The 16548-nt window shown below is 34.0% G+C and overlaps 1 protein-coding gene across 1 annotated transcript in view; it reads right to left on the bottom strand.

The window, feature by feature from the left end:
- Positions 1-5070: 5070 nt before the first annotated feature.
- Positions 5071-16548, bottom strand: part of NSUN2 (NOP2/Sun RNA methyltransferase 2) — a 33215-nt gene continuing 21737 nt past the window's right edge. The window contains exons 15-19 of the mRNA XM_074208303.1: positions 16073-16208; positions 15092-15172; positions 14745-14883; positions 12099-12138; positions 5071-10184 (exon numbers count right to left, since the gene is read on the bottom strand). Of these exons, the coding sequence (XP_074064404.1) occupies positions 9839-10184; positions 12099-12138; positions 14745-14883; positions 15092-15172; positions 16073-16208 (742 nt within the window). The 3' untranslated portion in view covers positions 5071-9838. The remainder of the gene's footprint in view (positions 10185-12098; positions 12139-14744; positions 14884-15091; positions 15173-16072; positions 16209-16548) is intronic.

Genomic DNA, 16548 nt, shown 5'->3' on the forward strand with positions numbered 1-16548 from the left:
CTATATAAATGCAAGTTATAATTAATTATTAGTCTTGTAATTATGAAACCAATTTTTCCCCTGAGTATGTCACTGCAGGGTATTGGGGGAGGGAGAATTATGGTTCCTGGAAGGAGGATACATGGTATCACATCATTTATTATTGTCTCAAAGACTTCATTATGTCCATCAAATTGAAGTCATTAGTAGTGTGGTATACTGTGCAAAGAGTTGTTTGGAGTAAAAAATATTTGGAGACCACAGACCTAGGTTTAAATCCTGCCTCTGTCATTCTCACTGTGACCTTGAGCAAGATATTTAACCTCTGGTTCTCACTTTCTGATTGTTAAATGAAAGGTTTAGACTATTGACTCTGAGGTTCCTTCCAGTTCTCAATCTATGATTTGTTGCTCCCAATGTAAGATAAGACATCAACAAAGGATGAGCAAAAGACAATTCCCACTTTCTAGGAGTTAGCATTTCTATAAATTTCATTTCACAAAAAGAAGTGCCAGGTAGTTAAACATTCATTCCTTTTTTATAAAGTCCCTATGTTCAGGTTATTAGAATAGATTGTGAATCTACTAAAAACAGAGACCTTGTGGGTTTTTATATCTTGGACAAACCCAGAGAATGTTGCTAATCAAATTTAGAATATTAAAAAGGAGGGAATAAAGCAACCATGAACCATGTGCAAAGCTTAAAAAGCTAAACGTTGAATTAATCCTAACTACTACTCAAACTGGATGTCTCCTTGAAGGCATATGTAATGAATTCATGGTCTGACTTAGTCAAACTAGAACAATGCATTTATACAACCCTTCTGAACACTTAATGCCCCCCTCTCTTACCCCACCCCCCCACTCCCCACCCCCTGCCACCATCCCCCAAAAGGAAACAAATGAAAACCTATGTATGACCCAGCCACAATCTAATTGCTGTGCTACTGCCTGGGCTTGCTGCAGAGCATTTCAAATCAACCTGCAGCTAAACCTGCTCCTATGGCCAAAGATACAGGCTTGTGATGCAGAGCATCCCATCTGTGAACCACGGAGTGCTGCCCCCTGTTGTCCCTTCTATTTAGAAGCCGTTAAAGCAGTGGGTGGCTTGGAAAATGGCATAACAGCAAGCTGATAGGTTCTTGGGAAAGCCAAGCCAACATTTGGCAGAGTAAGATAATGAAGTCTATAGAAATGTTCCTGTGATTAGATTCAGAAGGAAATTGCCTTTTTAGAGCTTTCTGGTTTTAAGAGTGTGACTCACTGCTTTAAAGAGCAATGTTTACCTCTTTTGTGTTTGGACTGCAAGTCTTCATCTCAGCTCTTTTCACAGTTCTAAGATACCATGCTATTTGTTTCCTGGAAAAATAAAATTTTAAGACATACTTGTTTACAAAACGTAAATTCACACTGATTTGGAAGTTAAAGTCTCTGGGTCTTGAGAGATAACAGGATTGTATTTATACAACTCTTTCCTGTTAAAGGTAGGAAGATACTGTCATTCACACAGCATACACCCCACAATGCCCTAGGTACTTGGGACTCTTTATATTCACTTTATTTCCCCATAATTCTTCTGGAAGGAAATTCCATGAAGAGAAAGGTTAAATCACATGGGAAGGAAATTCCATGAAGAGAAAGGTTAAATCACATGGCAATAGTCCTACAAGCCTTGAAGCAGGGTTCATTGGTCTCTGAAAACCAGACACTTGCCTTTTCCCATCCTACTTCTCCAGTTCTCCTTGAACTAAGCCTCTGGCAGTGGTTCAGCAATCACATCTGCCTTTTTTTTTTCAGTACCCTAGGAAACAGTTTATCTGGACCTGTTGACAATCCATTAAGGGTATCTAGATTTTCCCTTTACATCTCCCTAGTGTCTTAGGGTAATAACTCCCTTCTCGCTATTTTTTATTCTCTTTCATTCCAAGGTTCATTCTGCTTGTCAGGGAAAACAAAAGCAATTAAGAGTTAAGAAGCTCTGAATCTCAACTGCTCCAAGAAGCAGTCCAATCCCCCTCTGAATCTCAACTGCTCCAAGAAGCAGTCCAATCCCCTTCTTTTCTCCCACAAACCCAACCTTTAAATTTTTGCTAACAAATTATAATAGCTAGTGTTTATCTCATTTTAAACTCACAACAACCTTGTAATGTTAAGTACTATTATTATCCCCATTTTACAGATGAGGAAACTGAGGTTGAGAGGTTATATGCCTTGCCTAGGGTCCCATTGCTAGTTAATACATCTGAAGTAGGATTTGAACCTAATTTCCTGTCAAAATCCATCATTCTTTCTACTATACATCTAGTTGTCACAATTCTGAGTGTTAGCTCTCCCTGATACTATTCAGATTAACTCATGACAGGCCTTATAGTAATTCCATCACCTGCCCTTACTTCCATCTCTAGCATGTTTTAAATGTTATCAGGAGGAAAAATGTTTCTTCTATTCCCTGTGCATTAATCTTTCTAAAAAAGAGATTTCCTTTCCCTTTTCACCAAAATTTTTTCTGTCTTTTGAATTCCCTAGACTGACTTTCCATATAAAATTTTAAACTAAGGCACCTTCTCTTCTCTCTGAATACTTTGAAATTTGCTTCCCCCAGATCTAGAGTGTATGTGTGACTTTGCTTTGTGCTATCACAAAGTCTAATATATGAGTGGTCCCTTCCCCTCAAGGTCACTAATATTTCCACCCCAGCAAGTCTCTTGAATTTTATGTTTCAATGTCAAATTTTCTATTCAGCTGTGGTCAATGTTTAAAAGAAAGAGTGGGAGAGAAGGGGTATTATTACACTGCCTCTACAATCTGCAGAGGTCTACAGAGCTGTTGTGCTGTCCTCATTGTTTTTTGCCTATGAAACCTAGGCTATCTATCAGCACCATGCTAGAAAACTAAATGTTCATATGGACTATCAACAACCTGTGATAGAGGCTTCCATTTTCTACTGGTTAGATCAGTCACAATCAGAGATACATTGATCCCAACATAGTGATGCCATTCTGGTCCTCTTCAATTATGAAAGACAACCAAGCAACTGAATTATGATGTAGTGAAATATGTTCACCTATTAATTATGGTATCTATTGCAAAATAAATGCTGAAAAAATATAGGGGAACAAGAATTATAGTCTGGTCTCAGAAATTTGTGAGCTTTGTTATCTTAAGCCAAGTTATCTCTGTGTTTCTAAGATTCTTGCTATGTTAAAAAGAAAAATTAGAATGGTACCTGCCTCCTAGGGTTGTGAGGATCAAAATACTATAAGCACTGTGAAGCGCTTATCAAACAAGCATATGGTAAGCACTATATATTTACTTTTGGTATTAAATATAATTGCATACCAGGTTTTAGATATCATTAGTATAAAATACCAGATAATAAGATTAATGATTTTCTCTGTAAGATAGGTTATTGATATAATCTGACTGGTTATAAGATTTGATTCAGGTTTTAAATACATAATATCATATATCTTATTATATTTCAAAATGTTTGTATCATTGTATTAAAATACTGTTAGAAAAATCTTTTGTTCTTTAGGTTTTTCTAAGGCAAATGGGGTTAAGTGGCTTGCCCAAGGCCACACAGCTAGGTAATTTAATTATTAAGTGTCTGAGACCGGATTTGAACCCAGATACTCTTGACTCCAGGGCAAGTGCTTTATCCACTGCGCCACCTAGCCAACCCCTAGAAAAATTAAAAAAAAAAATCTAGATGTGTTAGATTTTGAATTGACCTTTTAAAAGAATGTGATAAAAATAGATATGTGAAAACTAATATTTAATGGGATGAACTGTTTTAAAACTGATGTTTACCATAATAGTGAAATTGAAAATTTATGGCTAACACTTATAAAAATTATGAAAATATATAGGGTGGTTTAAAGTTACTCAAGCCCTAAGTTGTGGTTAGTGAAATTTTGTTATTTGATGTGAAAATTCTTGGAAATATAATTGTTTCGAGTTTTCATTACAAGAGTAGTTGACTATAGGGGCGGCTAGGTGGCGCAGTGGATAAAGCACTTGCCCTGGAGTCAGGAGTACCTGGGTTCAAATCCGGTCTCAGACACTTAATAATTACCTAGCTGTGTGGCCTTGGGCAAACCACTTAACCCCATTTGCCTTACAAAAACCTAAAAACAAAAAAGAGTAGTTGACTGAATTGTCATGAAGTCAATTATTTAAAAAAATGGTTATGTGCTATACAATCTGAGAACTGCTCCAGGTCTGTACCTGGGAAAGTTGAGGGGACGAACCTTGGCATGATCTAAGGTAAGAGTCTCTTGACTCAATTTCCCCATTGTGCTATTTCATTATTGAACAGGAAATTAATTATATGACTAATAATTGACTGTCAGATATGACTTGTACCTGGAATCAAATAGAGCTAAGGGACTTTTCCCCGTTATGATGTATATCTGTATCCTTGAGGGGATGAGTCTTACATTGTTATAACAATGGCCCTCCTTGAATAGCAAATTTTTATAATCAGAGTGGGGGAGCAGTAGAAGTTTTCTAAGTACAATACAAATCAATTAACAGATTTTAATTCGACTGAGTTTACTATAATAGGTTAGCATAAAAAAGTTTACAATTTTAATCTGTATTTGGGATAAACTTATAATATAGGGATATATCCTCCAAATGGGGGCATTGGACAAAATAATAAGAAAAAAGATGCAATGTAATAGTTTTCTAATTAAGAGTAGTAAATTTTGAGGTCACAGAATTTGGCAATTTTCTCTTAGAACTATATACATAAGTATATTATTGGCTTCCAAATGTATTTAGTATGGAAAATTCAAACTTTGAGCATATTATAGTAATAGTTTTCAAAATTGGATTAAGGGCTAAAGATATAAAAGTGTATTAAAAGCTGAAATTATTTTCCAATTTGTAAAGTTATCTGTTCAGTAATTTTAAGAGACAAAAAGTTCCATTTTTACAAGTTAGACCTCATGATTTTTAAAAATAAGATTCTTTAAGATCAAGTATAGTATTTAAGTTAAAAACAAAAATAAACAGTATATAAAAATTTAAATTCTCCTAAGTATCAAGTTTGGAAAATCAAATTTAAGAGATTGCACTAAATTGAATTATCTTGTTTACTGACAAATTTTAGCAGAATTATCCAAGAATTTCTACAAGTTGGATTTGGAACCAGAGATGCAGAGCATTTTCGAGAGCTGCTTTGAGGATGAGGCCTATTCCAGAATGCCCAAGAGAAAATATTTCCAAGGACCAGAAAGCTACATAGAATATCTGGGACTCAAGACAAAATACTGATTAAATTGACATTGGGAGTGGGTTATTAGGAAACAAGATGTTATTTAATATTTATTATATTGCTTTGTTTCATTGCCTTGGTAACATATACATCTCCCTTCTTAAAGTTAATAAGCCCCTCTATGTAGTTTGATCTATAACTGGCATGTAATTGATTACGAATATATGAAAACCAATATAGATTTGTTTTACCGAGAAGTGATCCACAGGGGAGTAGGCTGGCCCCTCTCCCATGAATCAAGATTGAATTAAAGGAATTGTAGGAATTGAGTGAATCATTCTGACTCCATCCTGTGCCTCAATTCTGAATCTAGCTCAGTTCTTTTTTCCTATTCAACTATGGGTCTAGTCCAATTAATGTCTTGTGAGAAAACTATTGCACTGCTTGAACCTAGACCTGTGTAGGTGGGAAGTTGGGCCCCCTCTACATGTTGTTTAGAAACCCTTGACCAAGGACCAGAAACCCAGTCAAATACAAAGATTGAGTTTTCTCAGTTATGCATCTCAAGTACATATTTTAATTGAAAACCATTCCCATTATTGTTTCCATGCTTTTTTCTTTTTTTTTTTTGGTTTTCTGCAAGGCAACAGGAAGGTCACACAGCTAGGTAATTATTGTCCGAGTCTGGATTTGAACTAAGGTTCTCCTGACTGCAGGGTCAGTACTCTATCCACTTGACCATGTTCCTTTGATTGAATAGACAATTAGGGGAAGGACATCCCTTCTTTTAAGTTCAGGGAATTATCCTTATTCACTCTTCCCCTCTCAATTTAGAAAGTCCCTAATCTTTCCTCCAGATTACCCATGTTTTGTATCCTTGTTAATCATGGCCTTTTGATTTATCTTATTTGTTTTTAATGAATAGAAATCTGTCACTCCACCCCACCCCCTATATTTGGGGTCCAGTGCCAAAGCTGAAGCCTGGTCCTGATGTTATGCAATTAGCATACATTGCCTAATAAAATGATATGCAAGTTCAAAGCTTTGCTTCAGTCATTTAATCTTTTACCTCTACATATATTAGGACAGCTTAACAATTCAACTATTTTTAGTAAACTTCTCCCAAACAAAATAAGTTTCTTGAGGATATTTTTTAAAATTGCCTCCTAATTCATCAACCCCTGGAAGATCCCAACTAAGGCCTCTTATTGTATTTAGGATGTTTCAGAATTTTTTTAAAAAGCCTTAATAAATCATTTAGTCCATTCTCAAATTTGCAAATAGGTTGCGTGACATTCTAACCAAAAAAGTGCATTGGGGAAAATGCCACAAGACCATTATAAATGGAAGCATAAGAGCTGAGGTTTATGTGAACTGTAATGGTAATTCTTGTATTCTAAGGCAGGGCTGTCCAAAATGTGGCCCCATGTGGGTTTACTAAATACTTTAATAAACCAAAGCCAAGCTATTACAGAACTCTCACTATAATGGTAAATCAAAATATAATTCCTAATGTTTCAGCAAAAACTTTTAAAAAGCTGAACAATCTAGTTCTAAGGTAAAACTACAAAATATGAGATAGAAACTGGATACTTTACTTTGAACAAACATTATTTCATCCATATTAGATGTCCTCCTATTCTCTTCACGAATTCAAATTCTAACTTCCTTCATATTTTATGAGATTGTGATGGCTGAAAATGGCAGTCTGATAAAAAAATCCAAATCCTCTGACTAAAATGACAATATTGCTTCTTGTGCCAGGAATAACAGCCAAAATGATGTCCTTCAACTGTTCAACACAATCCAAGTTTATCTTTAAACTGAAAAGTGCATACATGAAGAACTAGAAGCCAAAACAATTATCTTTGAAACATAGTTCACCATTTCAAAGCAATGAATAAAATTTTCAAAGTCCATTTATTTCAACCAGTGTTTAATAATCCTTGTCCAAAATGTAAATCATTTTCCCCTGATAATCCTTACTCTCCTCCAAAATTCCTTATTTCTATTGCTGGCATCCCTTTCTAGGAAACTAATTTCCCAACCTCTTTCCACCAGACCAGTAGTGTTCAAAATGTAGTCTAAGGACCCAGAACTACTTTCATGATACCAAAATATTGTACTTTCAAACACGGTAAATATCAAGATTGATAATTCACATAAAAAGAAGTTCAGGAGGGGAACCTCAATAATTTTTAAGTGTAAAGGGGTCCTGAGATCAAGAAGTTTGAGAACTGGAATACTAGACAAATTGGCAGAACGTTCTGCCTTACATTAAGATGTAACATTACCTGTCCCTCCTATCCATCATCATTCATTGTACAAATATAAATTGAAATTTTCTCTTCTTCACAGCCCTTTTAATTTTTTTTGATAGCAAATATGCTCTACCATAATCTTAAACTATAGATCATACAAATTTCTTTAGGGGTCCATTGGCATTATTGGCATTGGAGACTGAGAAACTTTAGTTCCCACAGAGATGATGCAACCAACAAACATAATTTCTCAATTTTCTGGGAAAAAGGTGGAAGGATTCACATACATTATTGCCATTAATTCTTAGGTGTTCCTTGCATCTCTTGGCTTATTCAATTGTCAGGCACTTTGCTAAGCATGAGGGATACAAAGAAAAGACAGTCTGTGCCCTCAAGGAGCTCAGTCTAATGGGAAGACAGATTATGTATAGAACAAATGGGGAGATAATCCCAGTGAGAAAGCACTAACATAAAGTAAGCCAGAGAAGGAAGATGTGAGAGGGGAGAGTAAAAGTCTTTCAGGGCCAGTGTCACAGCCATCAGAGGAAATATAGGGGAAATAACATATAAAAAGACTTAAAGAAGAGACTAGATTATGAAAGATTATAATATTATAAAAATTAGTGCTACTCTTAACTGGGCAACATTGGAGATTAATAGAGGAACTGCATGATCAGACCTGTGCTTGAGAAATTTAAGTAGAAGATAGATGGGGAAGAAAGGCAGACCCTCCACAAGACTATGGGCAATAATTCATGCATGAAGTGATAGGACCACCAACAGGATGTGGCTGTGTCAGATAGAAGGGGGGCAAAAACCAATTAAAGAGGTAGAAATGACTGGATATGCAGGGTGAGACTGGGGAATCAAGAATGAGAACCAAATGGTTAGCCTAGACAACTAGAACAGTGATAGCCCTGAGAGCAACAGGAAGGAACCAAGCATATATTAAGTGTTAGTCAAGCACCATTCTAGGTGCTTTAAGAATACTCTCTTGATCTTCCAAGAAGGCTAGAATTATACCCATTTTAGAGGAAACAACAAAAGTCAAGTGACTTGCCCAAGGTTATAGCTAAGTATACATTTGAACTCTTGTCTTCCTGATTCCAGGCCCAGCACTCTACTGTATCACTCAGAAGAGGCAGGGTTTTAGGGAAAAGGCAATGACTTTAGTTTTGGATTTGAGTTTCAGATATTTACAGGATATTCAGTTAAGATGAATACCTTAACCAATAGGCAACTGAAGATGAGATTAGAAGTCAGGGGGCTGGACAATTTGTTTTGTGAGTCATCTTCATTTATAAAGTTAAATTTATTTATAAAAGTTAATCCAAGGGAGCTGATATCACCAAGTGAAATACAATAGAGGGAGAAAATAAAGAACACAGTCTTAAGAAGATAAATCCAGTTAGCTACTAGGACCTTAAGAGCCAGCAAAAGAAGTGATCAACATGGAGAAAAACCAAAAAGTTGCCATGAAAATCTATAGAAAAAATGTAGTGTGGTTGAGTGTCCAAGATTACAGAGATCATGAAGATGAATGAGAAGAGTTCACTAAATTTGTCAAGTCATGGTAACTTTGAAAAACAGTTTCTGCTGAATGATGTTAAAAACCAGACTGCAAAACATTAAGAATCTGAAAATGATAGTAGAGATGCAGCATAATAAAAATAGAACCACATAAAAGACTCTATTAAGACCATTTTCTACTGGTATGTAAAATCATAAATACATACTAAAACTATTCTGAGAAAAAGTTTACATGTCCTTTATTTCAAAAGGTACAATTGTTACCTGAAAACTCAGATATTAATCTTATTGCATAAAAATGTACCTCTAAAATGTGCAACTTACACAATTATTAAAGCAATAGAATTTTCATAAGAGTTAATATACTTTCATATGCATATACCTGCACAATTTATGTATGTATATGTATTTTAAAAATCATTAATGGACCTTAAGATCCATTTATCTATACTTTATAAGAATTCTTTCCAACAATCATAGGCATAACACCAAAAGGTGCTTTAAAAAAAGAAAAATCCATTAAGTAGTTTTATTCTTCAGTCTTCACAATGAAAATAAGATTTTACTGGTGCAAAGTCCATTGCCGGCAATAGACACACCAAAACCAGAAGAATCATAAAAAACAAAGGGGGCCAAAGCAGTTATTTATAAGCAGAAGAAAAATACCTCTTGCTAAATTTCAAACAAGAGCAAAATGAGGGTCTGTGTATGATAACGTGCATGCCTCTTTGTAATGTTTTTTAAAAATTTATTTACAAACAAGTTAAAGTCCTAGATTTTTATCTCAACAAAGCAAGGTCAGTTGATATAAACTAAAAAGTACCAATTCTTTGGTATTATTATGGTCAACACAGGGTTTGAGTTTCAGAATCCTGTGGTTTGTCATTTTCTATTTTACTCTCTGTTTCGTCAAGTGCATTTTCCAGTGGTTCCTGCATCACCTCATCTTCTATTTGTGAATCTGAACTGACCGATTCTTGTGTTCCACATTTCACATCCATTTCCTTATCCACAATGGTCTGACTATCCTCTAATTTATTTGTGGACTCCTCTTTCCTCTTTTCTCTAAACACCTCTACTCCCATCATCCTTAGGTAATGAAGTCGTTCATTCTTGGGCACAAAAGCACGAATTGAAGTCTTTCCACGCCATCCACACAACACAATAGGGCACTGAAGAGTATCTGGTTTCCTATATTCAAAATATGAAAATATTTCATTTTTTCATATGAACATTGAATTCAAAGTTAAAAGATGTAATACATGATATAACAGCAAACATTGTCAATGAAATCATTTATAGTGACTTTTCCAAGTTTTAAGAAGAAAAACAATCTCTACTATTTAATGAAATAATATTTATATTTTGAATTCATTTATCATTTTCCTTTAACAAGTTCAAATCACTTTAGAAAGTATGGTACAGTTGATAGCTAAAAAAATCTTTGCCTAATGAGTAAAAAAAAAAAAAGAAATTTTATGGTGCAGACTGCACACAATAAGTAAATCCCTATTACCAATGCAAGTTGGTAACTGTTCTTCAGATTATAGTTTTAGAAGAGAACCTACAATTCATGTGTGTTAAAAATGAACTCATTTTTTTCCCTTGACCTATTCTCAGAAGTCATCCCCCAACTTTATTTGTTTATGAAATCACATTTCCTATACTTCAGAAACAACTTTCATTTTTTTCTTTCTTATGTTTCATTCAGATACCAAATCCTGTGAAGTTTTCCTTAAAAATGTGCCTCATTCACCATTCCTTTTTTTTCTGTTCCCACTGATATCCTAGCTCAATTGTTAACTGGTTTCCCCCAATGTTTCTAAATAATAGTGTCAAACTAAAAGTCTAAAGATTTGGTTTTCATTATATCATTAGTCCACTTTAAAATCTCAACTTTTTTTTAGTGTGAAAGACCCCAATTCCCAACCGAGTAATTCAACCCATGAACTTACTTTTTATTACTTTACATCATACCAGCTCTGATTCTTGTCTCTTTGATAGATCATTCCAAATCTATTCTCATTATCATACAGCTCTGATTATCCCAATCATATGCACCTTTCCAGATTCAATTTAATCTCTACTTCTCTTCTATAAAGGTCACACAACTCATAGCACCTAGTTACTGTCTGCTCTAGATCACAAATTGTCTTGCATTGTTTTATCATTTTCATCAGTTTAAAGTTACACACAAAGAGTAGTGATAAAAACTACATCTCATTTACTAGACTAAGGGAGTAATAGGACCTATCCCTGGTCAAGTGAAAAACAGGAAGGAGGAGAATGATAAAAAAATGATGAAGAGGACAAAAATTATAAGATTTTGAAGTCATTTTCTAGTTATTCCCTAATAATGTGTGAAGTACTCACTTTTACTCTTTTAACCTAAGAACCTGTCATTTTGAGCTAAAGAAAAATTGATTCTGTCTCCAAGTTTATATTTCCAGGTAATGTCAGGAGCACCCTAGTTTGCAGTTCTTTTGCTACTCACCACAGTCAGGATTGAATAAGAAATCAAATATGATTAATTTAATTATTTAAATACTATTCAATAATTTTAATAATAAATTAATTTAAGACATCAATTTAAGAATATTTCTCAGAGAACTTTTTAAATTCTGGGAAATGGGGGCAGCTAGGTGGTGCAGTGGAAAAGAGCACCGGCCCTGGAGTCTGGAGTACCTAAGTTCAAATCTGGCCTCAGACACCTAGTTGTGTGGCCTTGGGCAAGCCACTCAACCCCATTTGCCTTGCAAAAAACAAACAAATAAATAAATAAATTCTGGGAGATGAGTTTTCTTTTAGAGTTACTAAATCTAGAGGCAATTTTAACTTGGCATTTTTATCAAGGTGCCTTCAAAATACATTGGTAAAAGTGGTTGACTGCATTACACATGACAACAGAGCCAGATAAAAAAGTTCAGTTTTTAAATGTTCCCGTGTTCTGGAAAGCTTTTTAGTACCTGAATTTCAAATTATTTTAAATAAAATTTCAAGATAAACGAAAAGCATTTAAATGCCTACATTTCAAAATATTGTCTCACAAAAGGAAATTCTAACTCCTCCATCAAACATTTAGTCAAAGGATATTTGTTTACTTACTGAGCATCTGGTTCATATTTCAGGACAATGCTTCCTTTAGCTGGAAGAGAAATCAAAGAAATTTAGTGACAACCTGAAGCATTATGGAGGATACACAGATGCAGTATAAAATGAGATATTTATGATCTAAAAAGACATGGCATATAACTCACAAAATATATCAACAACATAATACACTACAAAATTAAAAGGTAAAATGCATGGCATATATATATATATACACGCACCTGCTATTGGCATACAGAAAAAGGGGAGATTAATGAAGGATGGAGTAAGTAAGGGAAAGCTTGGATGTCTCTTAAAATGTGCTAAGATATAACAAAGCCAGAATATGAAAGATTTTGAAATTCAAACAGAGAACTTTAGCTCTGGTGTTGCAAAAAATCTGGTGGCAGGGGTGGCTAGGTGGCGTAACGGATAAAGCACCGGCCTTGGAGTCAGGAGTACCCGGGTTCAAATCTGGTCTCAGACACTTAATAACTGCCTAGCTGTGTGGCCTTGGGCAAGCCACTTAACCCCGTTTTCCTTGCAAAAAAAAAAAAAAAAACCCTAAAAAAATTCTGGTGGTGATTATGGGGTTTTTTGGGTGGGGAATTAAGATGACAAAAGGAATATTTTAGGATCTCTGAGGTAGAAAGAAACTTAAGAGGTCATCTAATCAAAGTATCTGATCAGGGACTTCCTACATAATCCAATCCAATAAGCTGTTTATTAATTACCCAATATACGCAAAACACTGAGCTGGATTCTGTGGATACATAGACCAAACAATAATCAAAAAAACCTGTCCCATATACCAAGAAGCTTATTAATATCAACTGATTTTATAAACCAGGACTTTACATACATGATTTAATTTGTCTGTGAGACAGGAATCATTAGCTCCATTTTGCAGATAGGAAAATGAATCACAGAGAGGTTAAAAGACATAACCAGGACCACAGAAGAGAAATACTGGCCTTCTTGATTTCAGGTTATAAAATGCTGTCTTTCAAAATACTTGAAAAAGGGGTTATCCAGTCTTGGATTAAAGACCTTTACTGAGAGATAAGCCTACCAAATATTTAAGAGTGCTACTTCTACTTTTAGATAGTTAACTATCAGGAAGTTCTCCTTTATATAAATCCTATATATGCTCCTGTCTATCTTCCACCCATTACTGCTAGTCCTGTTATGTGGTTGAAAACAAGTCCAATCCACCCAAAGCAATATCTGGTAGTTATAGAGACAAAAACTCCAGAGTCAGAAAGGAGAAGTAAAATGTAATTTGATGAGGCGTACCTAGATTAAGGTGGAGGAAGAGGGAATGAAATGATATGCAAGTGAGAAAGTTTGAAAGAAAAACAAAACTTGGTAAATGACTGGGTATAGGGAATTAAGGCAATTTGGTACTCTTAAGAAGCATATGCCACCAACAGAAATAGAGAGCAGAAAAGGGATTTAAAGAATAATTTACACCAAATTGTCTCTAGCAGCATGACCCATAACTACAATAATGCTATCTCCAATTACTATGGCCATAATTAAGTGTTTCATTTAAAAAAAGTAAATATATGAGTTGATAACCACTGAAATTACTTTACCTCCCTAGTTACTATCAGAGATAAAATACTGGATGAAATAGGTCGATACAAAGTTCCAACATGACATTTCTTATAATCTTTTGTGATTTCCAAGGATCAGTAAAACTTGCATGATCATCATACAAGCTCATTTCATTTCTAAGAAACTTATTCTTATGTACATTAATGGGCAAGTGCATGAAATGTGAAAACTGACAATGGTAAATAAGCCTCAATTTTATGCAAGATCTTCAGTATTTTATAACTACCTCGCACAGATTTTTTTCATTTTATTTCATCTAAATAATACTGTTCAAAGTGGTAAATGAAACAAAGTGTAAGGTAAATATTTACATATTATATTTAATTAAATGTTTATAATTAGACCAAAACTTTGATCACTTCCATCTACCATTCAGGCTTTCTTTCTTGCTTCCAGACCACATTAATATTTTAAAACAAGATATTCTACATATCATTTCTATCAGTATTTCATTAACTTCACACAAAGCAGAAAATAAGAAACTACAATTTGTAAACGTAATCAAATGTATATCAACCTAAGGTTGGGTTACTGCTTTTGATTAGTTAATTTTTGTCTTGATATCCCATACAACTGAGTTCTAAGTAATCTTATTTTAGGTAAGATAGCACTGAACAAAACAAAATAGCAGATGAAGTTATAAAAGAAAACTAGTTTGGGAAATTCTAGCCACTAATAAGGTGATTAGTATAATTTAAAATGGAAAACAGGCTTCTTGAGAGTTGAGACTTTAATTTTTGTCTTTATAAAGACATAGCATTGCTTTCTGAACTGAACTTGAAAGAATCTCACACTTTATTTTTCCTAAGGTAAAGCTAAGGAGATTTAAGCTGAGTTGTACAAATTTTGCTCACAAGAGTATTTTGGTTGTAAGAAAAAATAATTCTTTTTTTTTAAATCCTGACTCCAGAGCTGGTGATGAATCCACTGTGCCACCTAGCTGCCCTAAGAAAAATATTGCAGTCAATATAAATTTAACTACATTTAGATTATGAATAATACACACACACACATATATATATATATAAAATAAAAACTTACCCATATCCTTAGCTTGTTTGTGTGTCTCACTGCTAAACTTACTAAAAAATGGGTTTTCCTGGGTTAATAGAATTTTAATATCTTCTATACACACAATGATGATTCTTGAATTAATAAATGGGTACAACGTATATATTCCCTGTTGGAATAAAGATCATCAGTGTCATCATTTTCATCTTAAACAACATCAAAAATAACCCAAATCACATCTTCTAAAATTAAGAAACAAAGTATCTTTCAAAACTGAATTCTAATTTGGTGTTTGGCAAGTCAATTTTAGCAATCAGAGATTAGCGCTACAAAATTTATAAAATTCTGTAATCAGAAATCAGGAATTTTAGGGTTACCTCTTGTGCCAGACGAAAAGCACAACCAAATTGTTCACCATCATTATTCCGAGACCATACTTTTATCCCAGTGTTAATTACCTGCAAAAAGATTAAAAAAAAATACTCAAACATTGGGAATTATAAAGTTTGATGGTGGATATTCAGATACAAGAGGACACATTTTCACTTTTTATTGAGGATATAGAATATAATGGTTCCTAATTTGTTCTTCCCTTCAAAAACACAGGTAAATAAGGGAAGAAAACTGATGAAAACAGATTTTTCAATTATAAAACTGAGAGTAGATGTCAAAGAAAATTGGTTGCTCTTTTTGAATTCAAATGCATACCATATCCTTCTCCAAGATGGGCTTAGGGATGGTTAACACAGAGGCTCAATGCTTTTTCAGAAGGTGCAAATCAGAGACTTAAGATCTAGAAGGGCCCTTTAAGAGCTCAAGCAGTTCAAAGTTCTAACTTTAGAGATGAAACTGGCCTAGAAAGCTGAAGTGACTTATTTTAGAAATAGTAAATTGCAGAACCAGTATCTGAAACCAGCTCTTTTTACTCCAAATCAAGAGAACATGCTTCCTCTCAAAAAGGCAAGATTTTCTTAAATATATTGTTTGTATTTAGTTAAGATCATTAAGATAGAGAAGACTGTTCCATATTATATAAAGGGACTAGTATAAAATGCTCTAGTATAGGCATCCAAAAAAATTTAAGTTCTATTTAGATTAACTTAAAACTTATAAATCTTAAGGTAAATTAGTCACTAAGTACCTTGAAAACAACAGAAAAGATTTTAGCAGAACAACAGATTGTCAGTAACTTAATGTGGTCAGGATTACTTTTAAAAATTCAATTCTAATCCTTTCTTACTTACATTTGTAGAAGTCAAGACTTGTTTCCAAACTAAGGAGGGTTAAAAACTGAGTAGACAAAAGAGGCAGATATACCTATTTATACATTAGTTATTAAAATGTTAAGTGAGTTATACCTTCATCTTCTCACTATTATTCAGCAGTACATTTCTTAACTCCTTAGAAACCATATACAATTGCCTTTTCTTTCCTTCTTGGGTTCGAGTCAATAAATTCATCTTTGGGAATGAAGGAGCCAGAGCATAAAAATTCCTGCAAATAAAATAATGCATTTTATATATGAGTTCAGAATTCACTTATTAATGACTTCTAAGATATGATTTACTTTCTACTCTACTCTCTACCTGCAGGTAGATTTTAAATTGATGCTAAAATACTTTATGATTCATGAAATCACAACTGATTTTCAAACAAAGAGTTAAATAAGACTCAAGGCCAGAGAAATAAATGGTCCTTAGAATAGTCTAATAGGTCTAAATAGTATGGTAATATTTGGACATGGATAGCAAGAAACTATTATTAACATTTTACCAAGAGTACTTCTTTACTCCCTATGCCACACCAAAGTTTCTAGGGATGCTTATGCAAGATA

This window comes from Macrotis lagotis, chromosome X, assembly GCF_037893015.1.
Source record: "Macrotis lagotis isolate mMagLag1 chromosome X, bilby.v1.9.chrom.fasta, whole genome shotgun sequence".
Classification (NCBI taxonomy): domain Eukaryota; kingdom Metazoa; phylum Chordata; class Mammalia; order Peramelemorphia; family Peramelidae; genus Macrotis; species Macrotis lagotis.